Below are 16,860 nucleotides of genomic sequence, written 5' to 3'. Positions count from 1 at the left end.
CAATTTGCCTTGTCACACTGACAACACAAGACATACGGTTTTAACCTTGGAAGGATATTCTCTCTAAGGTCTTTCATAATGTTATTTAAGGAGTAAAAAAAAAAAAAAAAACCACTAATTTTGCTATGAGCCATTTTTATTTCCTTCTTAATTATTTCCTGACTGCTCATTATTTGGTTTTCATACACCTAGCATGCTAAACTCAAGAAATATTGACAGAGCACCCAGAGCTGCACATGTTAAGAAAGATAAGCCCCGACCTTTGACCAAAGGAAGCCTATATTTTGCCAAGAGGAATTAATCTAAAAGACAAGGAAGGATCATGAAAGATGATGTAAGGGAAATAGAATAAGAAAGCCAAACTCCTTGGCATGGTCTTCCAGGCCCTGTGTGACCTGGTCTGTGTCTACCTCTCTAGAGTTTCATCCTGCCACTCTCCCCTTAGTCTCATTGGTCTACTCTGGTTCCTTCCAACAAGCCCTCTCTTTCCTGCAATCCTCTCTCCTTTCTTTACTGCCCAAACATAATTTCTCAGGGACACGTTCCTTGACTCTTCCCAGATGAAGTCAAGCCCCCCCTGGGAGAGTCCCTCCTCTGTCCCTCTGCTATTGTCCTGACCAGCACTCCACATGCCTCTTTCCCCATATGATCGTGAGCTCCCTGAAGACAAAGACCATGCCTGTCTGGTCCACCTCTGTAGCTGGTGTAGCATCGTGCCCATGCCTGGCCCAGAGCGTGCCCTCTGCAAACATTTTTTAAAAATACAAACAAACAAAATCAAATGGAATACTAAACAACATTCCATGATAATCCTAAGGAGACAGAAACGATATTCAGCCAGGGGAAGCAGAATAAAACTTCATAGAAGTTTCATAGCATTTGGGGTTATCATTGAAGGGCAAAGGGGATTTGGACAAGAGATGGTAGTAAGGGAGAGAACAGCATAAGCAAAGGTCCTGAGGCCAGAAAGCAAAGGGTGTAAACCTTGAAACTAAATGGGACCTTGGATTTACCAAATTCGCTCTCTCCCCACTTCCATGGGCACATGACTTTTTTGCACTCACATTTTTGCTTTGTTGAGACTGCTTCCCAATAAAGTAGATGGATTCTAATGTATTTGAATCCTCTTTGGGGGGAAAAATATCATATGACTGAGAGAGTAAATAAAAAATAACTTACCTGGAATGCAAAAAAGTCCTCTGCAGGTGCATTCATGATGTTGCAAATCTGAAAGCCATGAAGAGGAATAATGGAGTTATGATTAGACTTGATAGATTACCCATTGAGGGCAATGGGCATGATATTTTCAGAAATATCACGTCCTTATCCAAGGCATTCACATTCTTTTCATCAGATAGACATGATTAAGATGGTTTTGAATTACTAACTGAGGCTACCAAATAGGAAATCTGCCTTATAAACATGGCTTCTTACCATTTGCTTCACTTCTGAGTCATTTCCAAGCTTTGAAAAAGTTAAGGCTACAATTTGTTGTTATTAATAGCTGTATAGTGTCCCATTTTCTTCTTTTTAATGTTAGCTTTTTTCATATCTCATTCATCTTTTATTCATTTTTTTGTTAGACATATCCATATACCTATTCTTCTTCAGATTCTTTTCCCATATAGGTTATTACAGAGTATTGAGTAGAGTTCCCTGTGCTATACAGTAGGTCCTTGTTGATTGTCTATTTTATATATTGTAGTGTATCTATATTAATCCCAACCTCCCAGTTTATCCCTACCCCCCGCACCTTTCCCCTTTGGTAACCATAAGTTTGTTTTCTAAGTCTGTGAGTCTGTTTCTGTTTTGTATATAAGTTCATTTGTATCATTTTTTTTTTGATGATGGCCATTCTGACCAGCGTGAGGTGATACCTCATTGTAATTTTGATTTACATTTCTCTAATAATTAGTGATATTGAGCATCTTTTCATGTGCTTTTTGGCCATCTGTATGTCTTCTTTGGAGAGATGTCTATTTAGATCTTCTGCCTATTTAGTTGATTGTGTTGTCTTTTTTTTTTGATATAGAGCTGCATGAGCTGTTTGTAAATTTTGGAGATTAATCCCTTGTTGGTCGCTTCGTTTGCAAATATTTTCTCCCATTCTGTGTGTTGTCTTCTCGTTTTGTTTATGGTTATCTTACCTGTGCAAAAGCTTTTAAGTTTAATGAGGTACCATTTGTTTATTTTTGTTCTTATTTTCATTTCTCTAGGGGGTGGATCCAAAAAGATCTTGCTGCGATTTATGTCAGAGAGTGTTCTGCCTATGTTTTCCTCTAGGAGTTTTATAGTGTCTGATCTTACATTTAGGTCTGTAAACCATTTAGAGTTTATTTCTGTATATGGTTTTAGAGAATGTTTTAATTTCATTCTTTTAGATGTAGCTGTCCAGTTTTCCCAGCACCACTTATTGAAGAGACTTTCTCTTCTCCATTGTATATTCTTGCCTCCTTTGTTGTAGATTAATTGATCATACAACAATGATGTATGATGATGTATGTGTGGGCTTATTTCTGGGCTTTCTCTCCTGTTCTTTGTGCCAGTACCATACTGTTTTGATGACTGTAGTTTTATAGTAAGGTGTCCCATTTTCTTGCCCCCTTTTGTTCAGTATTTGGTTATGTCCAGTTTTTTTAATTAATGTAAATAATACCACTCTAAACATCTTTGAATCAATTATATATGTTTTGTCAGGAAGGAGTTTTTCCTTGTGCTGTAAACTTCACAGCAAATGAAGAAGTAAAAGGTGCTGTAGCTCTGGTTGTATTTATATTGCAAGATTCCTCTCCTGAAAACTGGACCAGTTTACCCTATCATGCAGATAACACTTATCTGATCCCTCCAGAGTCCTGCCTATGGGGTCACTGTATACAGTTGCGTAGCATGTGCACTGCACAAAGGCATCTGGCTGAGGGGGTGACTGGGAGTTGAAATCCAGCCTGTTCTTGACTTTCAGAACAATGGCCCTAGCCTTTCTCTTTTCATCCATCAAGAAGGGACACCTTTTTCTAGTTCTCAAAAAGGTACCATGTGAGCTTGCTTTGACCCTGCCTATCCCAGTAGATCAGACCATTCTGTTGTCTGAGAGGATGAGCTGTCCCTGCTCCTGTTCAAGACTGCCCACCCACTGTACCACGCCTCTGGCTTCTCCTTGGGCCAATTCCATCAGTTGCTATTGTTTTCTCCTGATTTCTAACCTCTCTGAGGGCTCTTTAGCTTCAGTCCATGGGCATGCTTGGTTCTCTCCCAACCTTGAAAACAATCCTCCCTTGGCCCAATGTGGTCTTTGTAGTGACCATCAGGTTTTCTCCTCCTTCTCTTGCATTTTCTACCTTCTCTTGCATTTTCTACCTTCTCATTACCCATCCACACCTCAGCAGACCACCTGCTGGTTTCTTCCTCCACCTTGCCACCAAGGCTGCTCTCATCAGGGCCATCAATGACCTCCTAAATGCCAAGCCCAATGGGAGTTTTTGGTTCTTATCTCACTGGATCACTTTTGCTGCATTTGTTATTCTCTCTCTTTGTTGAAACTTTCTACTTCTTTGGTTTCCATGACACTACCCTCTCCTGGGACTCCAGACACCTCTGAACCTTTCTTCTGATTCTCCTTCACACACTCTTCTTCCTCCACCCAATCATTAAATGCTGGCATCCTCTAGTATTCTACCCCGAGTCTCCCTCACTCTCCCTGGTGACTTCATCCGCACTCATGGTTTCAAGTACCATCTGCTCCTAGGAGCAAAGTGGTCAAGGACCAGATATACTATCATATGGTCTGTAGTGTAGTCAGTACAGATCTCTACCTTTTGTTGACACAAATCTCTATCTCCATCTGTCCTCTTGCTCCACAGCATCAGAGTCATCTCTTTAGCTGCTTGCTGGACACTTGCTTCTGAAAAAAGTCTCTGTTGCACCTTGTCTGAAAGTGATCTCAGCATCTTACATCCAAACCTGGTGGCAGCATTATCTGTCCAATCTAGAAGCCTGAAATTGGCTTTGGTCCTTCTCTCCCTCCCTCTCTGCTCACAACCAATCCCAAAGCCCTTTCAGTGTTAGATCTGAGCCCTGACCTCCCTCTCTCCACCTCATCTCTGTCTGAGTCATGAGTATTGAATGAGCAAATGTATTCACTGCCTGGCTTATCATAAGCACTCCATGGCTGTTAGCAATGAAGACAGTGTTCTTTACTGCCTTTCCCTTTGTTGAGATGTTCTTCATCTCTTGTTTGTAAGGACACACTTTTCGCTCTGCTTCCAGTCTTAGTCCCTTCAGATCTATTTTCTAGGGAGCGTTCAGAGTTTCCTTTCTAAAATGAAAATTCATTGTGCCAACCTCTTGCTTAAAAACCCATCGCCTGTAGATTAAAGTTCCACCCTCTTGACCTGGTGTCCAAGGCTACTGTGATCTGGCCCCTCCCTCCCTCTCAAGCCTCATCTCTTGCCATCTTCCTGTCCCAAACCTAATACTCCAGCAACACGGAACTGCACACTCTGTGTCGCTTCAAACCTCCAAGCCCTAGTTGTTTGCCCATGTTGCTTCCTCCACCTGCAATCCCCTTTCCTGCCCCACCTGCCTAACCCCTATTTATTTTAAAACTCAGACCAAAACACTCTGGCAAGTAAAGCTGGTTTAGATGCTTCCTACTTTGTGTTCATAGAATGTACCATGTACATCTCTATCTGGCCTTATCACATTATAGTCTAAGTATCTGTTCATAAAGATATCTCCCATTTGACGATGAGCTTTAGAACAGAAACTATTTGATTCATCTATCATTGTATCCCCAGAGCCAACCACAGCACCTGGCACATAGAAAATGCCCAATAAATAAACACCCTGATACATGAACAGCACTGTGTAGTGTGTGTGCCTGGGGAAGGATACAGAGATAAGCAGGCTCAAATATTGGGGTGATGTGCAGCTATGACCCTTCTCTCTAGGGTAGGGGATACTGTCACTCTGCCCTGCACCCCAAGCGGGTAGGGCATGCGGGGAGATAGAGCATTTGAGCTCTGTTGTGTGGGCTGGAAATGTGGCAGGGACGGGGTTGGGGGGGTGTTGGGAGTGGCAACTAAGTCTCTGGGATGAGAGGCTGGGACTTGTTCTGTGGTGAGCCTGGTGGACCAGCCACTTGTGACTTTATCCCTGACATTTGCGTAAGTATCTTTAGTTGTCACTGAGACTGTGCACCTTTCCATCTGAGGGTTCTTTCTCTGTGTATTTCATATTTCTTCAAATGTCAATTCTCTGCACATCCCCTTGGACCAACCGTCGAGTGAATTGAGAAATGGGAGAACCGGGCTTTTAGAGATACACACTTCCCATCGTTTTTCCCACTCTCTTGATCTGAAATCCCTTCACCTTTCCACCTGATTCAAAACTCTCCCCCTTCAAAATTGTATTACTTACCAGGCCATTTTGGGCAACATAAGTGGGAAGGCCGCTCACTAAAGCCCAATGGTCCGGAGGTGGATTCCTGTAAAGGCCAAAGACAGTGGTAACTTCTTTTTTTTAAAATAGATTTTTTAAATTAATTAATTAATTTATTTATTTATTGGCTGCATTGGGTCTTTGTCGCTGTGCATGGGCTTTCTCTAGTTGCGGCAAGGGGGGGCCACTCCCCGCTGCGGTGCAAGGGTCTCTCAGTGCGATGGCTTCTCCTGCTGCGGAGCACAGGCTCTAGGCGCACAGGCTTCAGTAGTTATGGCTCACGGGCTCCAGAGTGCAGGCTCAGTAGTTGTGGCGCATGGACCCAGCTGCTCCGTGGCATGTGGGATCTTCTCAGACCAGGGCTCGAACCCGTGTCCCCTGCACTGGCAGGTGGATTCGCAACCACTGCGCCACCAGGGAATCCCCCAGTGGTAACTTCTGATGTAGGGACAGTTGGACTAAAAACTTGAAACTGGATCTTACCCTCCTTCTTCTCTCTGGTGGCTCCAAGCACCCACTTACTATACCAGACCAAGCCCCAAATCTTAGCTAAGCATCTTAATGTCCAAATGTAAACACTGAGAAAAAAGCGATAAATCAGTTTTATTAATTTCACACTGAGTTTGACTCCCTAAGAAAAGAGACAAAATTCATCCAACGGATTGCTATTGGCTGCTGAGCAAAAAGAGATGCCGTCATTTCCCTCCATTTAGTACTTACATACAGAGAGTTAGCTTAATATCATGTAGAGTGAGGGAAACCCATCTAGGATGAACTCCTACCACATACCAAGCACTAAGCTAGGTGCTTTACATACTTATTTATCCCACGCAGCAATATCACAATTTGGGGTATTATTTTTACTTGTTTATTGCAAAAAATATATACACACATGGAAAAATGCATTAAAAACTTCATCAGTTGTTTGAAAGTGAACTCCTATGAAATTATACCTGGCACTTCCCTGGTGGCGCGGCGGTTAAGAATCTGCCTGCCAATGCAGGGGACACAGATTCAAGCCCTGGTCCAGGAAGATCCCACATGCCGCGGAGCAACTAAGCCCATGCGCCACAACTACTGAGTCCGTGTGCTGCAACTACTGAAGCCCACGCACCTAGAGCCCATGCTCCGCAACAAGAGAAGCCACCGCAATGAGAAGCCCACGCACAGCAAGGAGGAGTAGCCCCCGCTCGCCGCAACTAGAGAAAAGCCCGTGTGCAGCAACAAAAACCCAGAGCAGCCAAGAATAAATAAATACATTTATAAAAAAAAAAAAACAAAAACAAGAAAGAACAACCTTGTCGGTACCTTGGAAATCCCTGACCTGACCCCCCGCCACTCGCAACCTTCTCCCAAACCCCAAACGTAACCATTGTCCCAATGTTATGATTCTTGCTTTTCTGTGGCCTGTTTTCCTGTAGCCTGTTTCACCTGTTTTAGGTAGAATCAATGTGCATACATTATTTCATTGGACTTCGTTTTCATGTTGCTGTAATTCATTTGTTTGCTTGACTTCAACCGTTTTCCCTGGTAAGGTTGCATATAATTTATGCATTCAACTGTTGATGGACATTTCCCTCAGTGCAAGGCTAATATGAGCATTGCTGCTTCCAGCACTCTGGTGTATATGTGCATTCAATTCCATGTGCTAGTTCTAGGAGTAGAAATCCTGGGTCATAAGATGTGCATGTCTTCAACTTTACTAGGTAAGACTAAACTGTTTTCTAAAGTGATCATGCCAATTAATACTTCCGTCAGCAGTATATTAGAGCTTCCTTTACTCCACGTCTCTGTCAATACTTAGTATTTTCAGACATTAAAAGAAAAATTACTTTTAGAAGATTAAGGAAGTTCTCCTCTATGGAGATAATTATGTCATGTTTCTCTTAACGTGGCAGATTGTATTTATTCATTTTCCTAATGTTAGCCCTGCATTCCTGGAATATACCCAATTGGGTCATGATGTATAATCCTTTTTAGTTATTATTTGCTAAAATTTTATTTAGCATATTTGCATCTATGTTCACAAGTGAGCTTGGTCTGAATTTTCTTTTTTCATACAGTCTTTGTTGAGTTTTGGTGTCAAGTTTATGCTAGCCACTTCTTTTTCTAGTCTCCTGGATAATTTGTATGAGAATTGCATTATTTCTTCCTTAAATATTTAGTAGAACTCACCCCTGAAGGCATCTGGGCCTGGAATGTCTTTGTGGGAAGGTTTTAATGTATTTTATTGTTATAAGACTATTGTGGTATTCTATTTCTTTGTGATTTATACTTAGTAGGTTTTATTTTTGCAGGAATTTGCCTCTTTCATCTAGATTTAAAATATTTTGGGCATAATATCCTCTTACTATCTTGTTAATTTCTGTGTCTTTGTGGTTATCCCCCTTTTCCTTCCTGATACAGCTCATTTGATTTTCTATTTTTCTTGCTCAATCTTGCCAGAAATTCATCAATTTTGTTAATCTCTCCAAGAAACCAGCTTTTGGCATTTGTTCATTATTCTGTTAATATTTCATTAATTTCTGGGCTTATCTTTATTCTTTTGGGGAGGGTTTATTTATTTGCTTGTTTGCTGTTAGTTTCTTGAGATGATGTGATGGATAGCTTCTGTCTACCCTCCAGATCCGCTCTCCAACCTGCTCCTCCGTGTCCCAGGAGGCCGGTCTGTGTGGACTCCATCAATAGGGTGCCTGGCCTTCCAGCTTCTGATTGAATTTAGCCCAGTGAGGAGACCTGGCCAAAACTAGAGGCAGGTAGAACAGTTAGGTCAGGCTATTTATTTCCCTGGGTTCCCCCTGGCAGGGTTGCTCTGGGTTTGCTGCGTCTCTTGACTGAAAGGCAACACTTCTCTCAAGATGCCCTGCTCTACATGACACTTTCTCCGTCCAGGTTCTAGAAATTTCCTGTGGGCCCAGGAATGCTTACAACAACCTCACTACTAGCATATTCTCTTTCAGTTTCCTTCATTCCACCCACACCTCTATAATTCATCCCTCTATAAGTAAAGCCTCCTTGAATTACCCTTATTTGAATGTGACGCCTATTATCTGCTAGGACCCCGACTGATACAAGTGGGTACAGAGTTTATTACTTTATATTGTATTCTTTTCTCATATGAATATTTAAGACTGTAAATTTTCACCTTAAGCATGATTTCTGCATCACACTGGTTTTGATATGTAATATTTTCATTCTTTCAGAATATGTCATAATTTCCATTGATTTCTTCTTTTACCCATAGATTATGGGTCTTCGTTGCTGCGTGCGGGCTTTCTCTAGTTGTGGTGAGCAGGGGTTACTCTTCTTGCAGTGTGTGGGCTTCTCATTGCGGTGGCTTCTCTTGTTGCGGAGCACGGGCTCTAGGCACACGGACTTCAGTAGTTGTGGCCCGTGGGCTCTAGAGCACAGGTTCAGTATTTGTGCACACAGGCTTAATTGCTCCGCGGCATGTGGGATCTTCCCCGACCAGGGTTCGAACCTGTGTTCCCTGTACTAGCAGGCGGATTCCTAACCACTGCGCCACCAGGGAAGTCCCTCTAATAATGCACCTTGAGACCTATTTTTATCTGATAGTCACATAGTTACATCAGTTTTCTTTTGATTATCATTTGCAAGGCATATCTTTTGTTCATTCTTTTACTTTCATTCTATCTGCATTCTTATCTTTTAGATAGCTCTCTTGTAAATAGGATATATGGTATTTCTTTACGTATATCTCAGAACTCATCAGTTCTTACAAGAACTGGTTGTTTTTTTCTTTTTTTCTTTCTTTTTTTTTTGGCCGTGCTATGTGGCCTGCAGGATCTTAGCTCCCCTACCAGGGATGGAACCCATGCCCCCTACAGTGGAAGCGTGGAGTCGTAACCACTGGATGGCCAGGGAATTCCCAAGAACCGTTTCTTATATGCAACTGAGAAAGATAATATTCTGCCAATTAATCTGTAATGCAGTGCTTTTTGAGCTTATAATTATTACTCTATGAATATCAACAGAGCTCTTTTAGCATTTAGGTATAGATTTTTATCATATTTCATACCTTTTTCCTGGCTTTTTGTGCCATTCAAAGGCACTTTTTGTTTCCGTGCTGCATCATAGTATAATCTCTTTAAGTTACTTCTAAGAATTTATATTAAATTCAATGTGGATACAGCCACACTGTAGAAGGCAGCAAGGTGGATGTTATCAGAGGCTAGAAGGGTGTGATACTTGGTGAGGAGTGGTGAGACATTGGGGAGAACTGTGATCTGTGATAACTCAGCATACAGACAATGAGTTTGATAAACTGGTACCTCTAGAGAAGTGGTTAGAAAACAGAATGGTGGCAGAGTATGCAGTTGACAAGGAAAAAAAAAAGAAAAAGAAAGAGACGAGTTTAGGAAAGATTCAGTCTTCATGCAAACAGGACTGAACAGAGAGAACCCAGAAATTCAGGAACCTGAAGCAGTCTCTTATACCCAACCAGTAAAAGATAAACCAGAGAACTGAGTGATCTGAGTGACAGGATTATCAAAATTGTTTGGCAACAGTTGCGGCCTCTCACAACCACTATTTAAGGATTAAGGTGACCTGCTATAAATCCCTTCATTTGGACCAGAAAAGAGACCAAAGGTGAGGCTATCCCACAGAGTCTGATCACAGCCTCACGGAGTCTGCAGTTCAGTTGGGAAAGAGAGCCAAGCCTCAGACAAAACTGTGGGGTGGCTCTTGGTACCCACAGAGGATTCACATAGGTAACAAGGCAGCTAAGTTTTGGAGAGTGCTCTACTGATCAAAAAGTACAAGCTGATACTAAAAACGTTCTTGACTGTTGAAACCTTAAAATGGCCTTTGAGCCTCCACCACCTGCAGGCAGGTTGGAGGCCTCACCCTCTGGGAGTTCTTGCCTTTTCATTATCCTCCTAGGTCATATAAGAAGACATTAGAGACTAAGCTTTCTGGGACTTCCTTGGTGGTCCAGTGGGTAAGACTATGCGCTCCCAATGCAGGGGCCCCGGGTTCGATCCCTGGTCAGGGAACTAGATTCCGCATGCATGCCTCAACTAAGAGTTCGAATGCTGCAGCTAAAGATCCTGTGTGGCACAGCTAAGACCTGCGGCAGCCTAAATAAATAAAAAAATATTTTTTTAAAAAAGAGAGAGAGAATAAGCTTTCCTTGGGGGCTGAGTCAGTTTCTTTGCCAACTTCCTGCCTTTGCCTCAACCTCTGCATTAGGCCCCAGATGTGCCTCCATAGAAAATCATTGAAAAGCCGCGATCGGACACCATGGCCTCATTCTATAGAGAGGCCCAAACCGGCCACTTATTTATTTATTTCTTAATAAATTTATTTATTTATTTTTGGCTGCTTTGGGTCTTCGTTGCTGTGTTCAGGCTTTCTGTTGTTGCTATGAGCAGGGGCTACTCTTCATTGCGGTGCGCAGGCTTCTCATTGTGTGGCTTCTCTTGCTGCGGAGCACGGGTTCTAGGCATGCAGGCTTCAGCAGTTGTTGGTATGTGGGCTCAATTGTTGTGACTCGTGGGCTCTAGGGCACAGGCTCAGTAGTTGTGGCGCACGGGCTTAGTTGCTCCGTGGCATGTGGGATCTTCCCAGACCAGGACTCACACCCATGTCCCCTGTACTGGCAGGCGGATTCTTAACCATTGCACCACCAAGGAAGTCCCCAGGCCACTTATTGACACTGGACTTGGGACTTGAACTCACAGCTGCTGAGTCAGAATCCAGCCTCATTTTCCAAACTGCATGGTCTTTCCACCCTTCCACACTGCCTCCTTACTGCTCTCCCTGCCTCGAACAGAGTGTGTGGCCTTCTTGGGTTTGGTTAGTGTCGATCTTGGAATGAGTATCTTCTGGACACTGATAATGTGCCTGCAATTCTACATGTTTTGAGAAGAGACTTACGGGATGACTTTGATGTCTTCTTTGCCATGCAGGATGTAGTCAATGACCTTGTAAAAGTTGATTTCCTAGGCAAAAGAGATAGAGACAGTACTTCAGCAGGAGTGTGTTCTTGAGAAAGGCTTTGTTCTTTACCCTGTGCCCTGTGGTTTTCCAGAAGCACCAGCCTGACCTTCTAAGGGCGTGTCCCGGTGCCCCTGGAGCTCACTGTCCTCAGCTGACTCTCAGGGTTCAGTGTGCTCCTCCCTGGAACCAGCCCACAGTGGCCAGGCAGGGGCTGGGATCTGGGGCTGGGAAGAGACATAGGGAGTGTTCCAAGGGAATCTGGGGGTTCAATACAAGGAAAAAGAGAGAAAGATTGCTGGTGGAGTCTAGTGAGAGAGGGAGGTGAAAGGAGGCTTCTGTCCCATTTAGCATCATCATCAACCCAGCCATCTTCCATGTGGGGTCAGCTCCGTGGTCACGGCCCCCTTTCTCCTTACTCCTCCACTCAGCTGCTCTTCGCTGCGTCAGCTCTTGCAGACTTGCCTTCCCAATCATCCCTCATGCTTCCCAACTCACATTCCACCTCTTCCATCCCTCCCACCTCCTTACACCATTAAAACCCCTATTCTCTTAAATTAGACCTGTTCAATTCCATGACTTCCTAACATGGGGTTGGATACTGGCAGGTGGTTCCTTTTCCCTAGCTCTCCAGGGAAAAATCCATTACCTTATTGGAACGTGATGGGCAGGTTAGTAATAATCGTTTTACAAATAGGAAAACTGAGACCCAGAGAGAGGAGAGGACTCATTTATAGTAAGACAGTAAGCCGGGACCAGAACCTTGGCCCCTGACTCCTGTGCTCAGAGCTCTTTCTACTGTCACTTAAGGTTAACAGCTTAAAATAGTGTTTTCCTCTCTGTAGCACTCTCACCTAGAAAGGGGGCTACTCAAAGTGTGGTCCCTGGACTGGTACCAGTCTGCAAACTATTTGTTACTATTCCATGATGAGATAAAAACAGAAATTGACAGTCAGTGTTTAGAAACTTTTACAGCAATTTGACTGAGTTAGGTTAGGTCTGTTGAAACTGATAATTTTAAAAAGACAAGTTTTGTATGTCTTTTAAAATTTTTACTTTTTGCATAATAGATTTTTATCATAGCTTGAAAAGTATCAGTCCAAGATAAATTGGAAATTAAAAAAAATTGTTCCTCTACTACAGGTTATTTTGAGAAATATTGCCCTAGAGATTTAAATGTTGACACCTGGGCCCCATCAAGGCCTCTTGACTCAGAACCTCCACAAAGGGAAATTCCTCATCTAGTCAAGGGTGTCTAGTTGACGGGCAGTCGTGACCTTCTTCAGGCTCACGAGGGAGAGAGAGGCTCTGCTCCTCAACGCCCACCATTGGAAGCAGCTACAGTGATTGAACCCTTCTAGAGCGGCTCCCATGGCATCGGCTGCTCCAGGGTAGGTATGAGCTCCCTGCAGTAGGAAGCATCCAAGGGAAGACCAGGTGAACCCCACAGCACGATGAAATGGAGTTAGGGATAGAGCTAAAGTGCAAAGACTCAGGCTGTGGTCTTGGTTCCACTATGTGTCCTTTCTGGGCCTCAGTTTCCCCAGCTGTAAAACCGGTGGTGTTTGTTTTTTGTTGGTGTCAAGTAGCAGAACCCTTTTCCCTAACAAAGCATGGGCCCTAATCCTATGAAGCAGAGGCAAGTAATGCCGCCCTAATGGAAGCAGGGTTGGGTACATGGAGATCCTGCCTCTCTCCTGGTTTTCCCTCACTCCCTGTCCTGTCCTCCTCTGCCCCCATTCACCCCTGGCCCAGGCAGCCACTGTGGGAGCCTTGGGTTCTAAAGATAATCTGGGAATTTAAAAAACTGAATTAGGGAATCCCTAAAGCTCCTTCCAGCTATGATTCTAAGACTATGGTTGGAGAGTTAGCATAGATAGTGTCTCATAGATTCAAATGCACATATTCTTTGACCCAGTAATTCTACATATGCTAATAAATCCTATCGATATATTCCCAAATGTAGGTAACAACATTGTTTTCCTCATGTAGGGCTCTCAACCAGACTGCTTTAAAAAGTCTGGAGATAGCTGATATCTCTCACTTGGAGATGGTTAAGCACACTGAGTTCCTGGCATAGTGGATACTTTGCATGTCTCCAGAGCCAATAGCTGTATCTGTGCTGGTAGGGAAAGATGACAAAATATACTCAAGTGGGAAAAGTAAGGCACAAAATAGAATCATCACACTTGTCAAGGGTGGTGGAATGTGTGTGTGTGTGTGTGTGTATATATATATATACACACACACACACACACACACACACACACACACACACACACACACACACACACACACACACCCAGGAATGTCCATGGACATTTGGGAAAGGTAGACCGCTCACAGTGGCACAGTGGCTGCCTCAGGGCAGGCTGGATTTCTGTGCTGTGCTCTTTTGTATGGTGTGAGCTGTTCTCTGTGCTCATGTATTACTTTTTCAATAAATATAAATACATTGCGGTAAGAACATTTTAAAACAGTGAGGTCATATCCTATGGGCGGTTCTAGAAATCAAAGGTGGCCCTGTTATCTGCTGGGACTTTGGTAGAGCTGTTTCCTTCTGGGAGGGGGAGATGGCCTTCTTGCTTCAGGGCCATCTGTCCTTGGGCCTGGGCTGCTCACTGCTCTCCCAGGGAAGCTGCTGGCTCCCCGGTCCTGGTAAACTGCCCTACCCAGGGGTCTCCATGAGATTCTTTTAGAAAGGTGAGAACTGGACTTTTTTTCTTTTAAACCCACAGGAGAATCAATTTTGCTTTCACAGAAAGCAACAAAAAGTTCAGTGTGCTTTAGGTAAACAGAACTTTTTCCACACACTGTAGCTCAGCCAAGTTGCTTTCAAGGCCATATTCATGTAGGAATTCACCAGCCTTCGGAAAGTCAAAACCAAGCCATCAATGAGTGCCTTTGTCACTTTGCACCTAAGCAGCTGACGCTGTAACACAGGGTCTTTGAAAGAGCCACATACAGCGAGAGCCAAATTATCATGCATGGAAATATACCAGTTTTAAAAGAAGTGCTATTTTTTTTTCCCCATGAAGTCTACTTAGCCTTTTTCATAATTAAAAAACACACACAACGCTTTATTTTTAAGAGGAGATGAAGTGAGGTGTAGTTGCATTGGGGGAACTTCAGAACCAAGATTTGGGGAGGTTAATTGGTCAAAATCCAGAGGAAGATTGTATTTCTAATGTGAATGTGGCAGATAAAGTGTGAGAGTGATGTTAGTAGGCAAAAGGATAAGTTAGAGCCTGATAGCTCTCTGGCTGTCCTGGAATTGGAGATGACCTCTGACCTCAGGGCTCAACTCAGAGAGCTGAATATTAAAGCAGCCGGGGAAACTGAAATTAATTGAAGTTGGTGGTGTCTGAAAGCTATGGTGATCTCTATTCTATCTCCTAGAATTCTAAATTTTAGGAATTCTAAATTTAGAATTCTAAATTCTAAAATTCTAAATTCTAAATTCTAAATTCTAAATTTTAGGAACAAGTCCAGCTCATATGTGAATTAGATGAAAAGCTCTGTAGTAACATCTCAGCTATGCCAACACAAAAAGCTGTACTTAAAAAGGAAAAACGTCCCCAAATAGTTTTCTGACAGCAGCACATGATGTAAGCCTTGAAGACTCAGTCTTCCCAAATGAAATCATGAAATTGTGTGGGCAAAAGAGTAGTTTGAAACTGGACAGTGCCAGGTTATAAAGGTCATTTTGGGTAAAGCAGAACAGACAGTTTAGATTCCAAGGTTGAAATCTTTTCTGGTGTGTATACGAAGCTCACAGGCCAGGGTGTTAATTCTAAATCCCTAGACTTTGAATTAAGATTAAATAAAGTCTGTCACACACACACACACACACACACACACACACACACACACACACACACACACACACACACACGGACACAGACACATATACACGCTGTCCTTTATCTTTATTTTGGGTAGGGTTAGTGTTGGCTGGGGGGAATCAGGCCTCCTAGCAGAAATTGACATACCATTTCAGACAGGCTGGAAGGTTTTGTGGAAAGAACGCTGGACTAAAACTCAATTCAGGACACGACTCTGCTGCTTACCTATTGTATGTGGCCTCGCTAAAGTCATTCTGTCATTCTACAGGTTCTGTAGGCCATTTGAGTGCCAGGTCTGTTTACCCTGCTGCATCTTTACATCCCCACACATTTCATTTCAGCTTCTCTAAAGTGTTTGTGCCTCATCTTTAAAATGTAGCAATAGTAGGAAACCAGAGGTCACAAACTGAAGTGCCAAGAGAGACCTGATAGAAACATAAATGAGAGGAGGAGGCCAGGGGTGTACAAGAGGGAGTCGGGGGCACTGTGCAAACTAGAGAGTTCAGGCCACACGTTGCAAGGAGGCGGCCGCTACTCAGCTCCAATCAAATTTACCCTGCAGGACTGTGGGTCCAGTTTTGACTGATCTGCCACCTTTTGAAAAGAAACTGAGAATCTAGATGTTTATCAGAAATACCTTGATTTTTAAGTGCTAAGCTGCCAATTCAAAACTGTTTTAAAGTGAAAACAAAGAAAAACTAAAAAAACGTATGTAGCCAAACACATTTACCTATTGGCTGGAATTGACCTTCTGGCTATCAATTTGTACATTTTAGATTAGATTTTAAGGTTATTTGTAGCTTTAATTGTCTACAGTTTTCCTGCTGGGTGGATCCTTGAGCAGGTTGCTTGATCTTTCTGGAGTTCTTCCCTCATCTATGGAATGAGAATATTTATTCCTCCTTTGTCAGTCCCACCGGGTTATTGTGAAACTCCAGTGAGATATTAAAATACCTTGCAAATTACAGGGCTTGAGCAATTGTGAGGAGTTATCATAATTTCAAGGGAGACAACCCAACCCAGAGAAGATAAATACTGAAGTGATAAAGACACTTCAGCAGGGCCTACAGTGCCTTACTCGACTGCATTTCATTAAACATTTGATCATATTGGACGGGCTAGAGAGAGACCTACCCTTCCATCTGGAGTCCTGGGACCAGAGTAGGGTGGAGCCTCACCCATCAGGACTGGCCACACATCAAAAAATTCCTAGGAATGAGAAAAACAATAATTATGTGTCTTGAAAGTAGATCAGAAAAAGATTAAGAAAAGAAGACTACCTTTATGAGTCATCTATCACTGAAATCTGGAAGATGGTCAGAGCTCAGTGAAACCAAAGGTTGGAAGGGCTACAAGATTCACTAGAGTTGGAGAATGTCAGTCATATCTGTGCTTTGAGATGTATCAATATCATCAGAACTGGATCTGTCTAGGGACTTCCCTGGTGGTGCAGTGGTTAAGAATCCGCCTGCCAATGCAGGGGACACGGGTTCGATCCCTGGTCTGGGAAGATCCCACATGCCGCGGAGCAACTAAGCCCCTGCACCACAACTACTGAGCCTGCGCTCTAGAGCCTGAGAGCCACAACTACTGATGCCCATGCGCCTAGAGCCTGTGC

The 16,860-nt window shown here is 43.1% G+C and overlaps 1 protein-coding gene across 2 annotated transcripts in view; it reads right to left on the bottom strand.

Annotated features, from left to right (window-relative positions):
- PDE6A (phosphodiesterase 6A) overlaps nt 1-16,860 on the bottom strand; it is a 68,966-nt gene that overhangs the window by 30,985 nt on the left and 21,121 nt on the right. For both annotated transcript variants that reach the window (XM_060006851.1, XM_060006852.1), the window contains 4 exons: nt 16,377-16,451; nt 11,338-11,402; nt 5,416-5,482; nt 1,180-1,227 (listed from right to left, as the gene is read on the bottom strand). In XM_060006851.1, coding sequence (XP_059862834.1) covers nt 1,180-1,227; nt 5,416-5,482; nt 11,338-11,402; nt 16,377-16,451 — 255 coding nt within the window. The remainder of the gene's footprint in view (nt 1-1,179; nt 1,228-5,415; nt 5,483-11,337; nt 11,403-16,376; nt 16,452-16,860) is intronic.

Source organism: Delphinus delphis, chromosome 3 (assembly GCF_949987515.2).
Source record: "Delphinus delphis chromosome 3, mDelDel1.2, whole genome shotgun sequence".
NCBI lineage: Eukaryota > Metazoa > Chordata > Mammalia > Artiodactyla > Delphinidae > Delphinus > Delphinus delphis.
The sequence above is the reverse complement of the archived record's forward strand: the minus strand, read 5'-3'. Positions and strand labels throughout refer to the sequence as shown.